Below are 20,730 nucleotides of genomic sequence, written 5' to 3'. Positions count from 1 at the left end.
GGGCCAATAGAGCAGCTGGAGAGGTGATCAAAGTCTCTCTTAGGTTACAGCTTTTTTTTTCTTTTTTTTCAGAGCTGGGGACCGAACCCAGGGCCTTGCACTTCCTATGCAAGCACTCTACCACTGAGCTAAATCCCCAACACCAGGTTGAAGCTTTAATGCACTTCCCTGTGCAGCACAGTACTGCCTGTAATTGCTAAACAGTAAATACTGACTCTTTGATCTGCTGAAAGAAGCTCAGAGAGGCTAGTTTCCTTTTCACAAGAATGGAAAGTTCCCTGAGGCCCAGAGTGGAGACAGCCACTATGGTTTACAGCCTTGTCTGTTTGGTGCATTTCATGCTGTGACCTCACAAAGAACCACTGTGATGTAAGAATGAGTGTCCTCTGTATAAGACAGTGGGCCAACCTGTTGAATTTGTCCATAAGGACCAGGGAGCGGGTTAACGTTGACCTGTGGGACTCCTTGATAGCTGTGTATTTTGTTAGTTGACTGGTTATTGTAACTCGCAACCTGTGTTCACCAGATCACAGGGATGGACATCACTTCTATTAAAAAGACGTTGGGCAGTCAGTATAGGGTGGCATTCTTTCTTGGCCAGGGTTCATATGGCAGTGTGAAATTGGCCTGGCACCGGAGAACACAGGCCCTGGTTGCCATCAAAACGGTAGAGATCAGCAAGAAGACCATCAGGGCAATTCTGTCCGAAATGACCACTTTGGAGTTACTGCACCATCCAAATATAATTTCCCTCTTCCAGATCCTGGTTACAGCGAACCAGATTCATTTTATTTTACAATATGCTCCAGGAGGCAACTTAGTAGAACTAATAAGTGAGGAGGGTCCGCTGCCAGAAGAAAAGGCGAAGAAAATGTTCGGACAGATCGTATCTGCCATAAGACATTGCCATAGTCTGGACATTGTCCATCGCGACATCAAGCCACAGAATATACTGATAGATGGAGAGGGCAATGTTAAGCTGATCGACTTTGGCCTGGCAGTCAAATGCAGACCTGGTACATTACTGAGTAGGCACTGTGGAACCAGGGGCTTTAATGCCCCTGAACTGGTATTACGGCAGCCATATGATGGCAAGAGTTCTGATGTGTGGAGTTTGGGCGTACTCCTATATTTCATCACCACTGGCTACTTTCCATTCAGAGGAAACACCATCAATGAGATTGAGCAAAAGATTACAACGGGGACCTATACCGTTCCACATCACCTGTCTGGGCAACTCGAAAACCTGATACATCAAATCTTCACGGTTTCCCCAGAAATGAGGCCCTCTATAGAGGAAATTGAAAATCACCCATGGATCAAGAAATGCGAGTTTAAAATCCCGACAATGACTGACCCAGATTACAAAATTATAGAAATGCTGTGTGGCATGGGGTATAATGCCAAGGACATCTTGGAATCCCTCCAAAAGAAAAGATACGATGAGCCAATGGGGGCATATTTGAGCTTAAAAAATCATGTAAGCGAAGGGTATGATCTTGCATCTATCACTCAAACCAAGCCTGGGGATCCGTGCCCTCCGCCACCCCCATCACCAGCACATCCCTCTATCTTTGGCCTTCCTCTCAGGAGAAGGGCCAGTGAGCCCAACTTTGGCCTCCTCCACAGACAGCCCTCAAGGGAACAGAATCCTCTTGACCTGATTCTATCAGGACTCAATATGGGCAGGTGTGTCTCCATGCCTCCCATTGCGGTATACTATCCTAAGAAGCAGAGAAGCACTTCTACCCGTGCCCTCCACTCAAGACCTGTGGCTTCCCCATGCGTCTACAACAACATGTTGGGAGTTGAAATAATCCTGCCACATAAGCAGGACATTGAGATGAATACGTCATCTCCCCCTCAGACGATGGGATGGTTTAAGAGACTCCGCAAAGGAATCAGGGACTGTCTCTCAAGACTTTGCTGCCTCCCTCGGGCTCCAAAGAAAAAACCCCAGCATAGATCCTCCAAGAGAGTGGCCCCCCTGAAAAAGGCAGCAAGCAGTACCATATAAAAGGTAAGCTAATGTGGGAGGGTGCATCTCCACTCTGAATTTTATTGTCTCTGTCTTTACTCATGTATTCTCACTGGAAATATCAGAAGAGTATACATGGGGTCTCTTGGGTTGGGGAGAAGTATGTCTACTCCAGCTGGATAAAACCATGCTCATTTCCGTACCATCTGAGGAAGAAATTTTTTTAGAGAATTCCTAGGTGGTGCTGATGTAAACAAACTAGCAATAATCAGCAAGTGATTGTGGGTACAGCCAGTCTGAAAGGGTGCATATAAGGCTGTTCTCTATGGGGAACATATTCAGATAGAGATTCTGCTTAGGGACCTAGTGCCTGGCAGAGTGACAGTGGTCAAAGTACTAAGGGGCCACCTCCATGTCTCCCTACAATTGAACTGGACAGGCGGAGTGTACTGAGTCCTGTGAGGTCTGACAATGCTGCTTGAATGAATACATTGGGATTCAGCTGTGGATACCCAGTTCTTATGTATCCTGCATGCAGCAGAGAGGGGTCAGTGTCACCAGAAGTTCCAATCTGGCATTCAGAGATTGGACGTATAGTGTCATGATAGTCTTACTTACCATCTACTAACCAGGGCTGAATAGCTGGTAGGGGATCTTCCTTGCTACCAGGCTCAAGGCAACTAAACCTCAAACTGAATGTCCCGGGACACAGACCCATGGGCTCCTAGGTTTCTTTTCCTCCCATCATTTGGTATGCTACCAACAAGGAGACCTATGTTCCCTGTGAGTACAGCAAATGCCTGCTCCATAGTTCACAAGGAGCAGAAATGGGAAGTTTCAGTCCACAACTCTGTTCTTGCTGCTTTCCCTAAGCTGCAGTGCATGTGCTGGCTTGGTCAGCTCCTGATCAGGCCACTGGGCATTCAAAGTGACATCTATTCACGTTCCCACATGTGCTACATACCTAGGACACACCTTCCCAGTATTTCATACAAACCAAACTCACTGAGGTCTCACTCTAAAGCTCGAATTTCTTTGAACTAGCCATCCTCTTGAGAATCTACTGTAGTAGGCTTGGGGCACTGTATGCAGCAGACAGCAGTAGACTTGAGGGACATGGGAAGTGGGCTTCAGGTGTGAGAGCTTAAGTGCCTCCACGATGTGATCGTGAAGCACATTCCAAAAGTGCTCCAGCTTTGGAAAATCCAGGCTTCTGTCTACCATGTCTAGTATGAGTCTCAGTGCTGGGCTGAAGGATGCCACACGGAGATTTAGAGAATAATACACAGTGCTTCTATCATGGAGATCACTCGGCTTGTGTGACCTGCTCTTCTGTGGGAAGGATAAGAGTAGGCACCCAGCGCATCTCTCTCACTGTGTCCAAGAAAGATGCAAAACTTGTGAGTGAACCTCAAAGCGGCTAAGCCTGGGAAACTAGAAGGGTTGCTCCCTAAGCATTTGCCATCTTTCTGACACTCAGTCCTCTTCCACATCTGAAGAGCCTGGAGCTGGGACTCTCCTCATTTGTCAGAGGTTAGCCTCATGACATATGTCCCTGCATTTCCATGGGATTTTGGCTCCATGGGGTGTGGGCTCTTCGTCATGGTTAGGGTTCAATGTCCTAGCCATCCAGCTTGCTCTTTGCATTCTGGGCAGAGCATGTTCAAGTTCTTCCCCTACAGCATCTGTGTGTCCAGTTCATTGCTAAAGTTAAGTCTTCTTTCATAGGCCTCACGTCATTCTTTCCTAACTGGAACAAGTCTTCCAGTGTCAAAATGAGATCTGAGATTCAATCCTGTGCTCTGGGTTTACTCTGTGTCATGCTATGATCAGTTATCCAGTCAGAAGTCATTGAATAAAAATGTGCTCTGTCCCAAGCCTTCACTCACTCCTGGGTCCAGGGATCTTTAGGCCTGAAGACCTATCTGTCCCCAAGCAGCAGATAACCTGGCAGAATCCAGGAAAATCAGGAAGACAAAAATGATGGTGTAGTTCTGCATGAAAACAACTAACTTGGTAAGAGACAAAAGAGCATGCATGGTAGTCCAGGGCATCAGAAGAGACACTTTTGTGAGAGTTACAGCAGGAGAGACCCTGGAAGAAACTAATAGAAGGCACAGAGGGCCATGGTGGAAGCTGTGTGACCTACAGCCAGCATCAATCTCTGTATATGATGCATATGATGGTGTCTTTTTCTGATAGTGCGGTGTTTTGAGTCACTTAAGAATAAACTGTAAGTTTCTCCTTTAGGTGAAAACTCCTGAAATTCCTCTTGACTTTCAGGCTCTCTCAGTCTTGAAGGTCCACACATGGAAAAGACCTGAGGGGTGCACTCTCCTGAGTCCTAAGGATTGGAAAGGATAAGATAGTGAAGAGAACAGAGGAAAAGAACAGAGTCAAATAGAAATGGGGCTCATGGTGGCATCCCAGAGTCTAGAGGCCCCAACCTTCCTTCACATGCACCTGTAGGCGTTTCAAACTCAGTGGTGGTTCTAAGTAAAAAGTGTCACCAGGCACCTCTATGGATCTCTGTGTGTGTGTGTGTGTGTGTGTGTGTGTGTGTGTGTGTGTGTGTGTGTGTTCGTGCTTCCCATCCAAATCAATGGCTCCATAACCTCAAGACAACATTTTCAGTGTCATAGAAATATCTTTCTACTCTAAAGTATAGCTGAAAAGCGGCCCAGTTATACTGACTTGGCTTTTTCTCTCACGTTTCACCATCTATCCATGGTCTCCTTAGATTTCTCCAGCTGAGAATTTTCAATAAGTTAGGAAGCTACTATGAATCTTCTGGGATTAGGCTGCCCTGAGCTGGAGCCACAGTCCAACAAGTGTTCACCAAATGTTTTTGTCTTCATTGCTGCCAGGAACAGAGAGCAGTGGGTCTTGCTTGGCTGTGGAGGAAACTGTTGTGTAATTTAAAACTGATGTATGTAAATATAATGAGGGAAGTCATAGTAACTGAAGGTAGATATTTAGAGGCAGAAACAAGAATAGAGGTCATGACTGGTGCTCTTTACTGGCTTCTTCACAATGATTTCCTTGACCTCTTTCCTACTGCCAGATGAGCTACCATTCATACATCCCTACACACTTAGTCATTAATCAAGAAAATGTACTATAAATGCAGTGGACAATTAGGCAGTGGCATAATATAAACAAATATTTCCATCCCAATGGCCTAAAGTTGACCAAATTTCCAGGAAAGTGTCCAACCCATATGGGGAGGGGCAATCCCTTTCTGGCATGTCAGTCACATCAGGGTGTGCACTTGTCCGGGTCACTTGGATCTGTGGAAAACTTGAATTTGTCTTATTTCACACTTTCACTCGGGTATCTATTAGGTGTCTCAGCCACTCACCATCTCCTCATCAATTCTATCCTCCATTTGTTTAAGTTCTATGATTTGTAGCTGCTGTGTTTATCTGCAGATGATGGTCAATAGATTCCCTCTGGAACCTAAATTCAGACAGTACATAGAGTGTCTGCACTCTCTGTATCCCAGAGTCAGCATGAGACAAAGCCCAACAACACATGTGGACTCTTCCCTCTCACCCTAAAGGACATGCTGATCCATTAGCTTCCTGATACACAACATCCTGACATCCAGCAGTCAATGGCCTTAGCAGTTCTTAATGGCCTCTGGCTCTCTCAAGTGCAGTCTTTAGTCATTCAGGAAAAGGGAAAGGATCCATAACTTCTCCCTTCTCTGCACTTGCTCTAGTGTCCTTCCCTCCTGAGTGCTTTCGCAGTTCCCCTAGTTATAATCTACAAAGGGAGGTCTCATTCAGTCGGAGGTTCTGAGAAAGGATTATTCTGTCATTGTCCTGGAAACCTGGGTTGAAGTCCCCCTCACAACTAATTTCTTTCCCTCCTTCAGCTTCCCTCCTGCAGATAATGGTGCATTTGAGGCCAGGATAGTCATGGATTCCTGAGTACAAGGACAGTGGCTCATTGTTGCTAAGGATCCCAACTCAAATTAGCAACACTGGACTGAAAACACAAACTAAAATCCTCCTACCTGAGCAAGGTATGCAGGAAAAACTGAGACTGCTGTTCGCAGGGACAAGTATCCATATGAAATCTATAGTGATGATCTATGCCTGGCAGAGGAAAAATGGTCAACTATCTAATGGGCCCCCTCAAAGTCTCCCTGCATCTCAGAAGAACACCAATGTCCAGAGCTCTGTGATTCCTCTATCACTGTGGAGCATCTGCCAAGAATGGACACCAGCATCTGTAGACCAGGGAGAGACTGGTTCCCACACTTTAGTTCCGTACGCCCAAACAGTAAAACAACAGCCTATCCCCTAATGAAGTATGTACATAATGATAGAGGATTATCCACACAAACTTGATTCACAAGAACAGGGCCTCTTTGGTAGCCACCCAAACCATCTGAAATCAGGTGAGAAGATGTGAGAAGCCTTCGATCCCTGTACCTCAAGACCAAATAACACTCATTCTGATAGGATACATAAGCTGGTCCTCGTTTATCTTCATTCTCCAATTCCTTCTATCTCCTATCTGGATGAAGACCTTTCCTTCCCATGCTCTGATCTGAATCTTGTTCCGCAATTCATGGAACACATATGAAAAGTCCATCTGAACCTCCATGTCCTCATTTGTCTGTATGGACCTTCAGGATGGACAGTCTCTGGAAATCCTGTGACAGCTGCAGGATGGGCTGAGCAGCTGTGTTTGTCCATATCTACGGCAGAAGCACTTGAGCCAATAGACTACCTAACAGTGCCATTCTGCCCTTAACAATAATGTGAGGATTCCCCTGTCTCCATATGAACCAACCTGCCTGCCCCAACACTGTGCTAATGTCGCTGCGGGAACACTAAGGACATGAGGACTATGAGAGTAGGATGCTGGGTGCAAAAAAAAATTGAATTCCCTTTTAATACTGACTAAGATGCTCAGGCCTCAAAGGAGGTGGACTGCAAGGGTGAGAGCTGAGTGTTCCTTCTGGATATGAATCAACACCAGCATGCAGGAATCCACCAGGTTTGGATGGACGATGCATCTGACCAGAAGAGGGGAGTAGTAAGTTTCTGGGGTGCACAGAAAGATCCCTCACTCTGTGTAATTACCCAGGAAATGAAATAGTCTTGTCTATGTGGACATCTGTCCACATGAGAAAAATAGTGTATATATCCTGACCACTTAAAAGTCATGCTGTTTCTGAGAGAACCTCTGAGCTCGAAAGACTGTGAAATAGGATGTCTGCCTGTACCAGAATCTTTCCTGAGTGGAGAATTTCATCAGGAAGGAAGAGGCCCCGAGCATGCACATATGTTGAACTCTTGAAGGGCACCCAGTTTGAAAGAGAACATCAAAGGCCTGAATCACTGTGAAACATACTGTCTGCAAGTACTAGAACACTTTCTGAGAGCAAGGGACACTGCCAAACCACTAGAGGCCAAAAGTTATGATGGATAAAGAGACAGGTGTTCTGGTGACCTGTAACCCCATCAGGAGCCCCACGGGTCACCTCCTGCTAAACCAAACATAACCTTTATCAGTGAAGGTCACTCCTGAGAAACCCTGTTGAGAAACCCTGCAGACAGGAAAGCCAAGGAGGCCTCCTCCTTTCCATTGTCATTGTCTTTTAAGGGAGCTTGAACAGGTTAGCTCCTACAGACTTCTTAAACTGCCTGGAACACTCTGCTAATTCTATTCCCCATACTCTTCAACTGAGTCAAGAGAAGAAAACAGACATTTGGAACCCTGATCCAATCAAATTAATATTCTGGTGATCAGAAGCCAAGACTGTACAGAGATTTCTGAGGCCTCTCCAGGAATTCTGTCCAGAATCCAGCTCTGGAGGACTTCAGTGTGCGAGAATGTACAGTACATTGGATGGACTCTGGGGTCTAAGGAATGAAGTTTGTCCTCATTAGGACAAAAAGATACAAGAGGAACGCCCGAGTACATATAGAACACAGGGTGCCATGATGTGGAGCCTGAAGACAAGGGAGGCTGCTGAACACTCTAATGCCTGTATGAGTGAACTTGGACATGAACAGTGTAGCTGGATCTGTTTGCCTTCAGTTCAAGCTGCAATGTTGTCACCATCTCCTCTTTCAGCCCATGTATCCTTGACAAGGTTGTTCTGCCCTTCAAGCTCATATGATGGTTGTGCATGTAGGAGACCTAGCCTTCTGTCACCAAGGAAACAGAAAGCAGAGGAGGAATGTGACCGTGGGAGGCTGCAGGCAAAAGTGATGTGGGGCCAAACTGTACCTGGAAGCTACATGGTATAATCCCTGAGGCCCTGTTCAGACCTTCATTCTATTCTGGTGTCTTCCTAGTGACAGCCCTGCTAGCCAATGACAACAACTTCTCCCTGACTCTTCCCCAGCTTTGCTTCCCAGTCGTGAGACTTGAAGAGCACAGAGGATGGCCTCTGTAGGTTAGTCACTGGCTCTGGACCATTGACCACTACCACTGCTTTTACTTGGGATGGTGTTCAAATTGTGGGATGTCTGAGAAAGCTGGGTTCCACGTTTTTGCTATGCAACCTGTTCCTCACGTCCTGGACTTTGCCTGCTCCAGTCCTCAGGTACTATCATGGAAGCCATTGCTCTCTTCACAGTCCTGTCATTCTTACCAACAAGGAGTAAGGATGTAGATTCACTCTAGATGTGAGCACAGCTTGTAAACTGTCTATGTGAATTGGTGTCATCTGTCCTTTTGTCAGTTGCCATTCAGTAAGCATTGTGACGTGTAAGGCTCTCAGGAGAAGCCAGATCCCAGTGGCATTAGTGTGACAAACAAGCTGTGCCCAAGGAGCTGACACTCTGGCAGAGTCCAGGACATCCAGGAAGACAGAGGTGGTGAGGTAAGTCTGCATCAAAACAGGTAAAAACAGTAATAAAACTGTCAGTTCGCATCCTTGTGCAGGTTGTTGGGAAACACTGTCCCTGAGAAGACAGCTCTGTCGAACTGAGCCTGGAGAGAAAGAAGGCATGAGAAGGAAGGCTATGGCAGCCATGTGACAGGCAGCCATCATGAATGACTGGACCTGACGAGTGTCTTTGATACTGTGATAGATATTTATGGACACCCTAAAAGGAAATTTATTGTGTTTCATCTCTTAGTGAAATGCTGTTCTCCACACAGATCACAGACCCTGGGAGTGTTGGGTATTGCCACCTGCCAAAGGCCTGAAGTGTGCACTACTGTTGTGCTGGTGGTGGGATTGTCAGAAGATGAGGAGGCCATCCTGATAGAGACAGTGTAGGAATCCCAGAAACAACAGGCCATGTTGCTGCACGTGGCTAACCATCGTTGATTTTGCATGTCAGTTTCTAAGCCGGTAAGGAGTGCAGATAAAAACTGTCACCAGAGGTAATCCTGAACCTTGGTTGTACACCAGCACTGTAGTTGGCTTTATCTCCCATGCAGACACTCAGTCTCCCTCAGCACACACTCTTACTGTCCAGGAATTTTCTTAGCTATACAAATAACACACTGGGTTGTTACAGGTGGAATGACCTAGCTCAATCCTTTGTTCTCTTACATTCTTTCCCTGTCCTCTTTTTAGATATCACCAACTATGACTCTGACATCCAATGAAGCAGTCGAGGGCCATGATGCTTTTCTGACTGAAGCAACACAGCCTGAAGCCCAAATCCCGAGGCTGTGCACCAAAGTCTTTCCCTGTTTGTCACTGGTGAGCAGAGTCTGACCTGAAAGTCTGGACCTGATCTCTCAGTGAAGGCAAAACCACTTGACCTCTGATTTTGAACTGCAATTGTAGGTACTGCTGCTATTGATTTAAAAATCTAGTTCAATATGGGAAAAATACACTTTACAATCTCCTGGAACATTCTGTCTCAGAGAGGACCGTGTCTACACTTCAAAGGAAAGACCAGGTGAGGAAGATGGGGAGGTCCCATGTGGATTTCTCACTATGTGATTGATCTCAACCCACTTCCCAAAGTTCCTTTAGTTACAGCATCAAATTAGTAGGCCTAGCATGAATAGAGCCCTGAAGTGCTGATAGAGACTGAGGGCTCCCTGGGTGGCGTGTCCCATGAAGAGACCCTTCAGGATCTTTGGTGTGGGCAGATTTCTCCTCACTCTTTGAACATCATAGGTTATGAATGCTCTCCCTGAACACTCAGATATTCACTGGTCAGTTTGCAGTCCTGCCTACCACTTCAGGACCGTTCTCCCACTCTGATTGACTTCTGGGATCCAGCTTCCTTTTCTATAGAGGGTGCTTAGTGCTGTAAAACGGGAATCTGACTAACACAGTGTGATGAATAGCTGGCCTTCTGTAATGCCTAGAAGCAGCACAAGATGGGGCTACTGGATCCAGTCATCCCTGTATCCTTCAGCACTATAGAATTTGTGATTAGTTATCAGCACAGAAAAACACTTTTCTTTGATTCTATCTTTTCTAATTCTTTTCTAAATACTAGAACTAAATACTCAATACCAGAACTGACCTGATTGTGTAGGAACATGGGAATATCCTCTAAAGTTCTACCCTCTGCTGTCCTCTACTTCTGGGCACTTGAACCCTGTGACTGTCTTCCTGGGATGCTCACCCTCTCCTCTATTTACACATCTTCTCTCCAGAGTCTCAGTACAGTGTCATTATGTGAAGAAGTAGTGGGGACGCTGTCCTTATCATCCCATGGTATTCCATACTCTCAATTGTCCCTTGCAGATCCTGGTGCTTTCCCACAAGAAGTTGCTCAATATGGCTACCAGGCAGGCCAAACAAAAGCCTCTGTCTGCAGACAGGAGGGCACCAACAATGTGTCAAGCAACCTCATCTGCATCGTCACAAGCATCTGCAGTGTGGATATCTGGTCAACATGGTATGGCCCCTTCCTTCCCTGGTTGCCACCATCAAGTGTCATATAGGTCATCCATTTCAGTGCCAAGATCTAGAGTTCTTCTGCTGGTTAGGGCTTGGGAAAGGTCCAAGAGCAAATGCGATGGCGTTTTGTGTTATTGGTTATTCCTTAAATGTGGGAAATCTGTGTATCCAGCTGTTGCAGAGTGCCTTCTTCTCTTGGTTTTCTTAGAATATGAATGGAGATCAGACATTCATAGAGAATGAAGCCATGTCCACCTGGTCCTACCGAGCAAGAGTTGGTAGCTACAGTTTGATAAATTTGACTAAGAGAACCACCAGATAACTTCCACTGTTGTCTGAGTTGTTGTTTTTAAGTGTCAGTGTGATTATCTGAAACAAAATATTTTTAGTTTTATTTCAATCCAGTGACTTAACACTTCCTGGTATACTGCATTAGCACAGTGTAGCTAAGGCACTACAAAGGGGCTACCCATGTTCTATCCACAGGCAGGAGTGTGAGAAATTAATGCATGCATGTAGGCTTGCTTGCTAGTGCTCATCTAAAGGCCTCTGCTCTTATGAAGTCTTTCCCTAAGACTAGGGAGTGGCACTGCTAAAATTCTTGTTACTTCCCATGTCATTTAAGATCATAAAATCGATTCTCTACAGACTTGCTCACAGGAGAAGGATCATCTAGAGGATTCCTTTGTGAAGAGTCTCCTTCCAGGTCACGTTTCCTGTACTAATTGACAGTTATAATTAAAGATCATGAATTTCTCCCAGTGGCCACCTCGCTGCTCAACATTGAAAACTGTCAGATATGTGACTAGAGGCTTTAGCTTCTCATTTTACCTAGGGTCAAAGCTGACATCTTGTAGAGTGTCCTTTCTGGCCTTCTCAGTTTCTCCCCATATTATACCTGACAGTGTTTCCATTCAGCCATCAGCTCAACACTATGATGTATGTACTGTGTCATTGACTAGTACTTTCTAGGCAGAGATAAAAATTTCACAGCAGACTTGGTGTCCTTCAGGTTGATCTTTTTCTTTTTCTGTTTCCTCTGCCAGGTCTTTTGACAGTTGTGGAGCCCCTCCCACCAATAAAGGTTAGCAACTTGTCGGGCTTTCATGGCATTTATGGCAGCTAGATTGTGCTTCTTAGAGTAAGTCCAAATCAGTGCTACTACGTATGTATGATGCTTATATACTTTACCCTAATTTAAACAGATGGTGTGGGCACTGAGAACATGTAGCCCTGCAAAGCATTTTAAATTATTTACATATTTTCTCATTTACCTATTCACTCTCCCCTACATCCTGTCTGTAGTGTCTCTTCTATCTCTTCTCTAGATTTTATATCTTTTGTTCTGTCTTTTTCTCATTCTTGGCATCTGTTTCTGACTCTCTCCTGTTCTCTTTCTTACTGCTTAGCTGCCTCTTTGTCTATCAATCTGTCTCTCCCTTGCTCTATCTCTCTCTCTCTCTCTCTCTCTCTCTCTCTCTCTCTCTCTCTCTCTCTCTGTGTGTGTGTGTGTGTGTGTGTGTGTGTGTGTGTGTGTGTGTATCCATGCATGTGGAGGCAGGTAGCATGTATATTTCCTGGAGAGCCTGTGAAGGTCAAAGTTTAACTCAAGTGAGGTCTTTCTCAAACTCATAAAGGACCTAGTAACTGAACTCTACTACCTATTATTGGAAAAGCTTTTGTAGGTGAAGAACCTGAAGGATCTGAGGCTGTGCCAGTACATGCTGGAGAAATACTTGACTGGACTCGGGAGTAGGAGCCAAGGCATTGGCCCACAGATGTGCTGTTCTCCTTCTTTGGATACCCGTCGCAACAACACAATCTTCTCTGTCTACTGGAGTTGTCTTGGTTGTAGATTTGGAGATCCTCAATATCCCAGATTAGTTCTCTAATGTTAAGTCATATCGACTCTTAGCATAGTACGTTATTTGCCACTGTTCTTTCTACCTTTATTTTGCCAGAATTTTCTATGGGTAAGTTATTCCATCTATAACACTTTATGATGTGTAAGCCCACACGAAGGTACCCAGAGCCCATACACAATGTGCTCTTATTTACCTGTGAGAAGTCCAAGCCAGTAACCCAATCTTAACTCAGTGGTGAGAAGGAACTTAAAGCTTAGAACAGGACTTGTTTTCATTCCTTTCTTGTTAGTATCATTCACAACTTCTGTAGAAGTTGGGAGTCCAGAAAGCAAAGGGCGGGACTTTCTCACATGATCTTGACCCATGTTGGGTTTTCTGTCTTCCATCTCCACCTTTAACATTTAATATACCACATCTCTCCAAAGGTCATGCCTATTCTAGTGTGCTGCACTCAGTGAAGAAGTTGGAGCAAGTGTCAAAAGAGTGAAGGCCAAGCTCTGACTGTGACAGAGAGTTTGAGATGGATAAATGATGTTTTGAAAAACACGTGACTTTTCGCTGGGACCTCCATCTACTGTAAATAACCAACAATCTGTTCAAGGATCAATGTGCCTCTGAGATGAGGACAACAAGGTAGAAGGGAGTCCACAGAAAGAAACGGGTCTGAGGGCTAACACCATAACGCTTCCAATTCTGTCTTCTAGGCATCACTAAGAAATCTATATACTCCTACCTCCCAGAAGATGAGTGAAGGTGTTACAGTTAGGATGACTGTTGACATGAGGCTCTCAGAGGTTCTCCACAAATCTGAAGGACAAGATTGAGATTGCCATTCTTATGGTCTTTCCATAGTCTCCCCTTGCAATTAGAATTGACCATCACTGTGGACCTCATCTATTAGATGAAGGTAAGATGATCATCTTAGGAAACCTAGTCTTTGCTGCTGAGATACTGGGATTCCAAACAACTCTGAGAGGAGAGGGTACAAAGTGGAGCTCAGTTCTGCCTCTCATACCACACATAGCTGATGTCCTGGGGTTCTGTTCTCAGGAGGCATGGAGGACATGTATCTATTTCATGTAAAAAGAAACTGTTACGAGCAGTCTGAGGTCCCTGTACTTAGAGCAGATTCTTTGATTGTACCACATCCTAAGCAAGTGAGGTTGGAAACATTGTTGCAAATGACAAGTGCCACCACTCTCCCTACAACTGTTTTAAGGGATGTTCCCTGTACATCTTTATCCTATGTGATGCAAGTGTGAGTTAGATACTGACTAGAATAATAACTCAATGATTCTAAATTATTGATATATGGAAGGACAGGGTATTGGTTGTGTCTTGGTAAATGTACCCATGTCTGTCCATGACTGAGTTAAGTAATACACTGTGTCCTTGTGTGAAGGGGAAACCAAGGCCCTTCTGAGGTCTCTCCTGACAGTGACTGCCCCAACAACAGTGAAACTCATCAAGTCTCACAGGAAAGGGCCACATTTGAGTCCCTGCTTGACAGGCCACAGACTCAGGATCTTTCCTTCCCTCCTGGCTTATTTTGAAAACAGTCTCCTCCCCAGACACAGCCATTTCAGTCATTCTCACAGCCATCACTTTGACACAGTCTCGATATCTTCCAACTCATACCACCCTCTTTGTGTAACAGGGAAAGTTCTTGGTCATGCCCAGTGTCCTAACAATTCTAGAGTAAGCCTGCTTTACTGCACATTTAGACTTGTCACAGCAGGCTTCGTTCTTGTGTAACATGGGCAGATGTCAGCCATGCCCTGTTTCCTAACAACTCTAGAATGAGCCCACTTCACTTCACAACTAGGCCTGTCACAGCAGGCTTTACTGTGAGCCATGTGGACATCTTCTTCCTTCTGTATGGTTTCCTTGTATAGTAGACAAGGGAATGATATCTCAGGATATCCTTCCACCATGTAAGTCTTCACAGCTTCTCCATCATGTCCTTGGCCTTTTGAGGTGAGCCAAAGCAGCAATTCCATCCATTGCAAAAGACAGTAACTCACACCCCATTCTTTCCGGACATGGCCCAGATCTCACCTCCAAACTAATTAGAGCACTTAATCCATCTCTCAATTCTCTGAGGTCCAGATGATGAGCTGGCACTTGAAGGGAATGCAGAGGTGACATATCCTCTCATGATGATCCTCAGAGAATTTAGCTATTAAGACCAAAATAGAGGGAGACCATGACTGCAAGCTGACCTTTGTGATCAACATATCCTCTCGGGACATGAAGCAATGACATTGGGATGTCTCTAAAGGGGCAATGCCCCATACTCTTCATAGCAGAGGCTTCTGTCTATTTAAAACTCGGGGGAGAGGTGGGCTCCTTCTCCCATAGATGTGAGCAGGGTTGTCAATTTCTTCTGTCCCAAGAAGAAATTGTGGATCACATATCTGATTCTTTCTGGTCCCTGGAAATCCCAGGATCCTCTGAGTTTAACATAGGCAGCCACTGGGATACAGGTCAGTGTGGTCTCTAATGTTGCTGTGCCTCCATTTGCTGACATTGTGGCTACATTGCAACCATGCTCTCTGGGTTCACAGAATGCTATGCTGTACTCTAAGCTTTCCCAGTCTCAAGGGTGGACTCAATCTGGCTTGGTACTACCACTTTTTTTGGAGGTTGCATCCTGAAATGCCATGTGCTCTTCATAATGCCATTAAATGCTTTTACTATTGTTTGGTACATATGAACATTAATGAAAATCAACATAAAACTCTACATACAAGATGTATTCACAAACAGTAAATGCTGTTTTTCTAAGCCATTATATTCCTGAACCACTGCTCCAACCCCACTAGTTATCAAACCCCCAAGATTGGCTCTGTCGCATCTGGCCAGTGATTCCTGGGGATGTCTCCTTCTGGTTCTTAGCAATGACCCTGCTGCTTTAGGCAGGCAGACTATGTCATTTTTCTCAGATGGTTGCTGTGAAGACCCTCTCACTTGTATTGTCTGATGTGCAGTCAGTTTAACATAGCTTGCAAGAAGCAGTTCAAAAGACCACTTGCAATGTTGTGCTCATGGGCTTAATTGTCAAGGAAACTCGAAGACATGAGACTGACGAGGGCAAAGAAAAAAGTTGTGAAATAGTCTCAAATTCTCAGTGATGTGTTCAAATATGCGATGCTCAAGATGGTGCTTAAAATTTGGAGAACTCATTTGTTAGTGTGGAGCCTAAATAGTCCTTTTTAAAAGGCTGGGCTAAGGCATAGCAAGGCAGAGTCCATACAGTTATAGTGCAGTACTGAAAGACAAATCTACTAAAAGCCTTTGGCATTCCCACAACTGTGTAAAGATAGATGGTCCTACTAGATGTCATAAATGATCCTTTTATTGTTGGTAACTGTCATCTTTTAGGGTTTTATCCTCCTTATCTGTCATGTGTCCTTGCTGTCTCTAAGACTATGTCATGTTCTTTTTTTGAAGTACCAGCCTTCCCATAATCTGGTACATTACAAAATTTGGATGATGTTGCAATGAGGGGTCGGCTGGCATATGCCCTAAGTAGAAGCTGAGTGAGTTGTGGGGTTTTCCTGAGTTCAAGGTACTTCAGCAGAGTGAGGCAGGACAGGTACCCACAGTCTGGAATCACTGGTCAAGCTTTATGTGTACACTGCTCTACTGTGGGTGGCAGTGCACAATGAGAACTGGATGCTTAGCTGGCTTTCTCCTCACTACTCTCTCACAGGTTTTCATCTTGGACCAAACTGGTTCTGATCAAGGCACAGTCTAGTATGTGATAAGTTTCTCTTTATGGGATGGTGGATGAGTTAGGATTCTCAACAGATACTGTTTTGTAGACCACTGTGTGCCTCCATTTTGAGCCCTGTCTGTGGCATTACCAAGTCATGTGATCCCTCCAGACTTCTTCCCAACATTTATCATCATGTATAAACCTTCCGTCCATCTCTGAGAATTCATTTTCCAGAAAGTAGATCATCCTTGGATGGCAATGACATCTTTGGGCCCTCATAAGCCAATCTTGGTGGAGAGTAGAGATCTGTCAGTCATTGGACAAAAGAGTCTCTTCTGGTTCATGATGAGCAGATTCCAGGCGACTTTTATCAAGTATAATAAGGTGATCTAGACCCTTTGTTTGTTAAGTAAGTGCCCAGAAAATTTATTTTACCCTCCTCCCCCACATTTGCACAAAAGGCATAAGAAGTATACTGGAGTTTTTTGGGTCATTAGGGCTCTGCTTGTGTCTTTAGCAAGGTACTGCTCTGCGAAGAAAACTCTGGACAGTGGCATATCTGCAATGTGTCCCTACATTTTCATGATGCTCCTATGAGACCAGGAAATAGAGAGCACACAGTAACATTAAAATATAAACTCTGTTGTATGACTGTTGGGCTGTGCACAGTAGACTGGGCATTCTTCAGAAGTACCATTTAGACATTTTTCAGCTATGGAGAAGGAACCCTTTGTCCATCATCTTCACCGCTGGTTGTGTTTATATTTGTGTCGAAGACCTTGAGCTTTTGAGTCTCCAGGGGGAATCTTGGTCATATCACTGCAGGATGTGCAGTGGGTCTCCTTGCTTGTCTTCTGTACATTGATAGCACAGGTGATGCTTTCTATAACTCGGCGTAGGTCCCTGAAGGTGTAGTTGTGTCTCTCTCCCTCAGTACCCAGGATCTTCATGTTCTCTGTGCTCACCCATTCTCAAAGTTTTGTAAAACTTGATCCCCAGTCATGGTCTGTCCACAAGTGACCGGGCATTTGATGTATACTTGAGGACACCCCTGACAGGTTGTTTCCAGTTTTTACCCCATTGTATGGAAGAGAACAAAGACCTGGAGATGTCATGTTGTTCCCTAGTATGGGCCATGCAGAATAAAATTGGGCAACCAACAACAGAATTACTGAGTGCTTGACCCTGACATTTTCTACAGGATATCTAGAAAGCCTCTGGACAGGCAGCATGGCAGAAATCAACTCTTTCCACAAAAAAAGAAGGCTGCTGCTGACACAGTGGATAGAGCACACACAAGCTCCCTGTCTGACTCCTTCAGCTCTTGCATATCCCCTTGGCTAACATTTCAGAGCTTCTGATCCTTCAGACATCAGGTTAGAGGGACAGGAATGGCAATGAGGGTTTTCTTATTCATTGGTAGAGTGCTAGAATGTCTGGTATGTTCAAAAATTATTGGGAAAGAGCTGGGAACATATCTTCTGAAAAAATATTCCCTCCATTTACACAATCTCCTTCCTTTTGTTCTCCACATTCAGCTTCTTGATACTGAAGAGATTGTTCTACCTGATGAGCCCAGGCCTAGAAGATGGACTACATCCAAGAAGCCTGGCCAATCTAAGGCCAAGTCACATCTTTAAGAAATATTTGAAAGCATTTGTGCACGGGATAAAGGTGCAAGGACCAAAGTCTCCTTGGACATTCCAGCCTACAGAGGGTCTGACAGACTCAGGTCAAAGGTTACGTCTGAAGCCTAGATGATGAAGAAGGCCCCACTCCACAGGAGAAGCCTGTGGCTGATGCTATTGCAACTAGGACTATGATTGTGAAACTTGTGTCTGTGGATAGCAGATTCACGAATCTTGTGCCCAGGTATCCACAGGCCTTTTTTCATACATTCCTTTGTATAACTTTGCAAGTCCTGATTTTGGAAGTGTTGGGTCCTTATGCTATCTCACTTGACATATAGTCCAAGAAAGATTTTTACCCCTTTAAGGGGCTAGAAATAGACTGGACTCACAGTTACCATTAAAACTGAAGTTCTGTCCTGTGTGGTTATTGGCCCTTTTAAAACTTGTTTGACTGGGAACAAGGCTCAGAGCCTGATATTTTCAAGATTCTCCCCTACAAATTCAGAAACCCACAGCTCAAAGCAGTACAGATAACACTCAGAAATTAATACAAGGACAAGGTGTCTGACATGAGAATCTTACAGATTTATTTAAAGGTCCAGGACTCAGCAACACTACACCTACGTGGAATCATTCAGGGATTCCACCGTTAGAATTTGGGAGCTGCCATTCACTGAAATGACCATTGGAGACTCTTATTGACATATCATGGCCTCCATGACCCATAGTGCTGTGACTGCCATGCTCTCTGTCAAACTCCATAGGATGTCACCATTAGTAGGATACTAGTGCAGGGCAGCAGAGCAGTACAGTGGCCCTAGGGTGGTGTCATGGGTGGTTCTAGGAGATACTGACATCACACCACACTCTACATCTAGAATGAAAGGAAGAGGAACACAGGAGGGAGTGTGTGATTGAATTCATGGCCCAAAGCAGGCTAGGTGTCAGCTACCAGTCTGAAAGAGCACATCTGCCTCTGTATGGAGGATTCAGATCAGGAATGTGACCGGGACCAGATGATTCAATTCTCGCAAGAGGAAAGTCCTTTACATGACATCTTGCACCACAACAGAACAGCCACAAGATAGCTTGTCCTTATAGGAACTGGCACACCAAGGGCATAGGGGAAGTCTCTGGAATATACAGGATTGGTTGAGTACCACACAGGATGGCTGACAAGCTAGCAGAAGTGTAGGACACACACTGAGATCAAGTGCCAGGTATCATGACCTATGTAGCCACACAGCTGGACTGATGGGCTTTCTTGCTCTGACTGAAGCAGAACCAAAGCAGGGCCTGCCTCAGCCTCCATCTGTACCTTGGCTCTAGTTGCTTCTTTCTCTTGCAAGTCACAAGCATCATGAGGCAACTGCCTTGGTTCCCGAAATCACATGGTCTTTGTTCACGTTAAAGACAGGGCATGCAAGAATGTATTCTCCTCCTACCTATGTGCTGGACTAGGGACAGGAGATCAGATCCCTAGGCCTGGACTTCTGACCATTCCCATAGTGTATCAGGGAAATATTTAACCTTGAATTTCCTGCTCCTAGAAGCCAAAATAAACCTGTCAGTCCGGGAGTCTTATCAAGAATGATACTCTGGGATTCATCTAAGCCAGGCCTCTTACTCAACCCTTCTGCTGCCTATTTCCTGGTCAGTCCCTTCCTCTGTGGTGGTGAAGAGCACCAGGGTGCTGAGCATGGACCTCAAAGTCACCCTAAGACTGCATCCTGAGTTCACACCCTGAGATGCACTTAAGACTGACCTGAGAGCTGCTCAAGAGGACACACATGGGTTACACCACAAAGAAAAGTCTATCAAAGCTGACATAGGCCAGGAGGTTGGCCCCTGACTTGACAGTGCTTGTCCAGTGATTGTTTTACACATTATATGGAACCCCAGGACCAGAGCCAGGGTCACTAAGTCAGGGGCAGGATATAGTGTGCAATTAATAGCCAACAGAATCTTCGGTAGCATGCTAAGAACCTGCAGTGAAACCTCAAACCCAGACTGCTGGATGGTACCAAGATCCAGTAAGGAACACTTCCTAAGAGAAAACTCTTCCTGGGAGAATTGCAGCCCAGTAAATGGATGCTCTCACGATTCTCGGTGAAATAACTCATGGACCTTTTTCCTTGTGAACAGGGAACTTCAAAACATCATGGGGTGAGGTGAGGTGAGATCCAGGGAAGAAGGCTGCCCTTTGGCTCAATCTGAGAAGTTAGGATGCTTCATTTGCAGGGGGGAGGATCTCAGGTGTTGTCCTAAGTGACATCATCATCCTGGTGAAATGTCATGTCACTTGTTCTGAGACCAGTAGGCCTGAGTTGTAACTAATGCCTACACTTTTCAATTAGGAGAATTCCTGGAATTTTTTAAACCTATTTCATCCGTGCCAGCTCTTCTGTCTTGTGGCAGACACCACTGACCCACATAAAACTACACACGTGAGTGCGCATGTGGACACACACACACACACATGCACACACACACACACACACACACACACACACACACACACACACACACACCAACCCTGTCATCAAATGAATACAGGGGCTAGAAAACTAAAGACATGGTCCTCCAAAGAAGACCCTCAAAGGTAGATACTTAAACAAGTGTTCCCCATCCTCATCATCCTGGAAGAGGAATTTAAAGTGCTTTATGTGACCTGTGCCCTGTCCACCATG

General features: G+C 45.0%; 1 protein-coding gene across 10 annotated transcripts in view; it reads left to right on the top strand.

The window, feature by feature from the left end:
* LOC134479830 (putative sperm motility kinase W) overlaps positions 1-18,448 on the top strand; it is a 56,175-nt gene extending 37,727 nt beyond the window's left edge. The window contains exons 2-15 of one of the 10 annotated variants that reach the window (XM_063264512.1): positions 73-2,020; positions 5,859-8,244; positions 8,349-8,549; positions 8,688-8,828; positions 9,110-9,305; positions 9,534-9,662; positions 9,750-9,864; positions 10,668-10,821; positions 11,870-11,907; positions 12,500-12,671; positions 13,114-13,321; positions 13,393-13,595; positions 17,611-17,785; positions 17,948-18,448. In XM_063264512.1, the coding sequence (XP_063120582.1) occupies positions 536-2,017 (1,482 nt within the window). In that variant the 5' untranslated portion in view covers positions 73-535 and the 3' untranslated portion in view covers positions 2,018-2,020; positions 5,859-8,244; positions 8,349-8,549; ... (9 more) ...; positions 17,611-17,785; positions 17,948-18,448. Of the gene's footprint in view, positions 1-72; positions 2,021-5,858; positions 8,550-8,687; positions 8,849-9,109; positions 9,306-9,533; positions 9,663-9,749; positions 9,865-10,667; positions 10,822-11,869; positions 11,908-12,499; positions 13,596-17,610; positions 17,786-17,947 lie in introns of all 10 variants that reach the window. The other 9 variants (XM_063264511.1, XM_063264510.1, XM_063264509.1 and 6 more) reach the window with 9 other exon arrangements.
* Positions 18,449-20,730: the final 2,282 nt, after the last annotated feature.

This window comes from Rattus norvegicus, chromosome 7, assembly GCF_036323735.1.
Source record: "Rattus norvegicus strain BN/NHsdMcwi chromosome 7, GRCr8, whole genome shotgun sequence".
Lineage (NCBI taxonomy): Eukaryota > Metazoa > Chordata > Mammalia > Rodentia > Muridae > Rattus > Rattus norvegicus.
The sequence above is the reverse complement of the archived record's forward strand: the minus strand, read 5'-3'. Positions and strand labels throughout refer to the sequence as shown.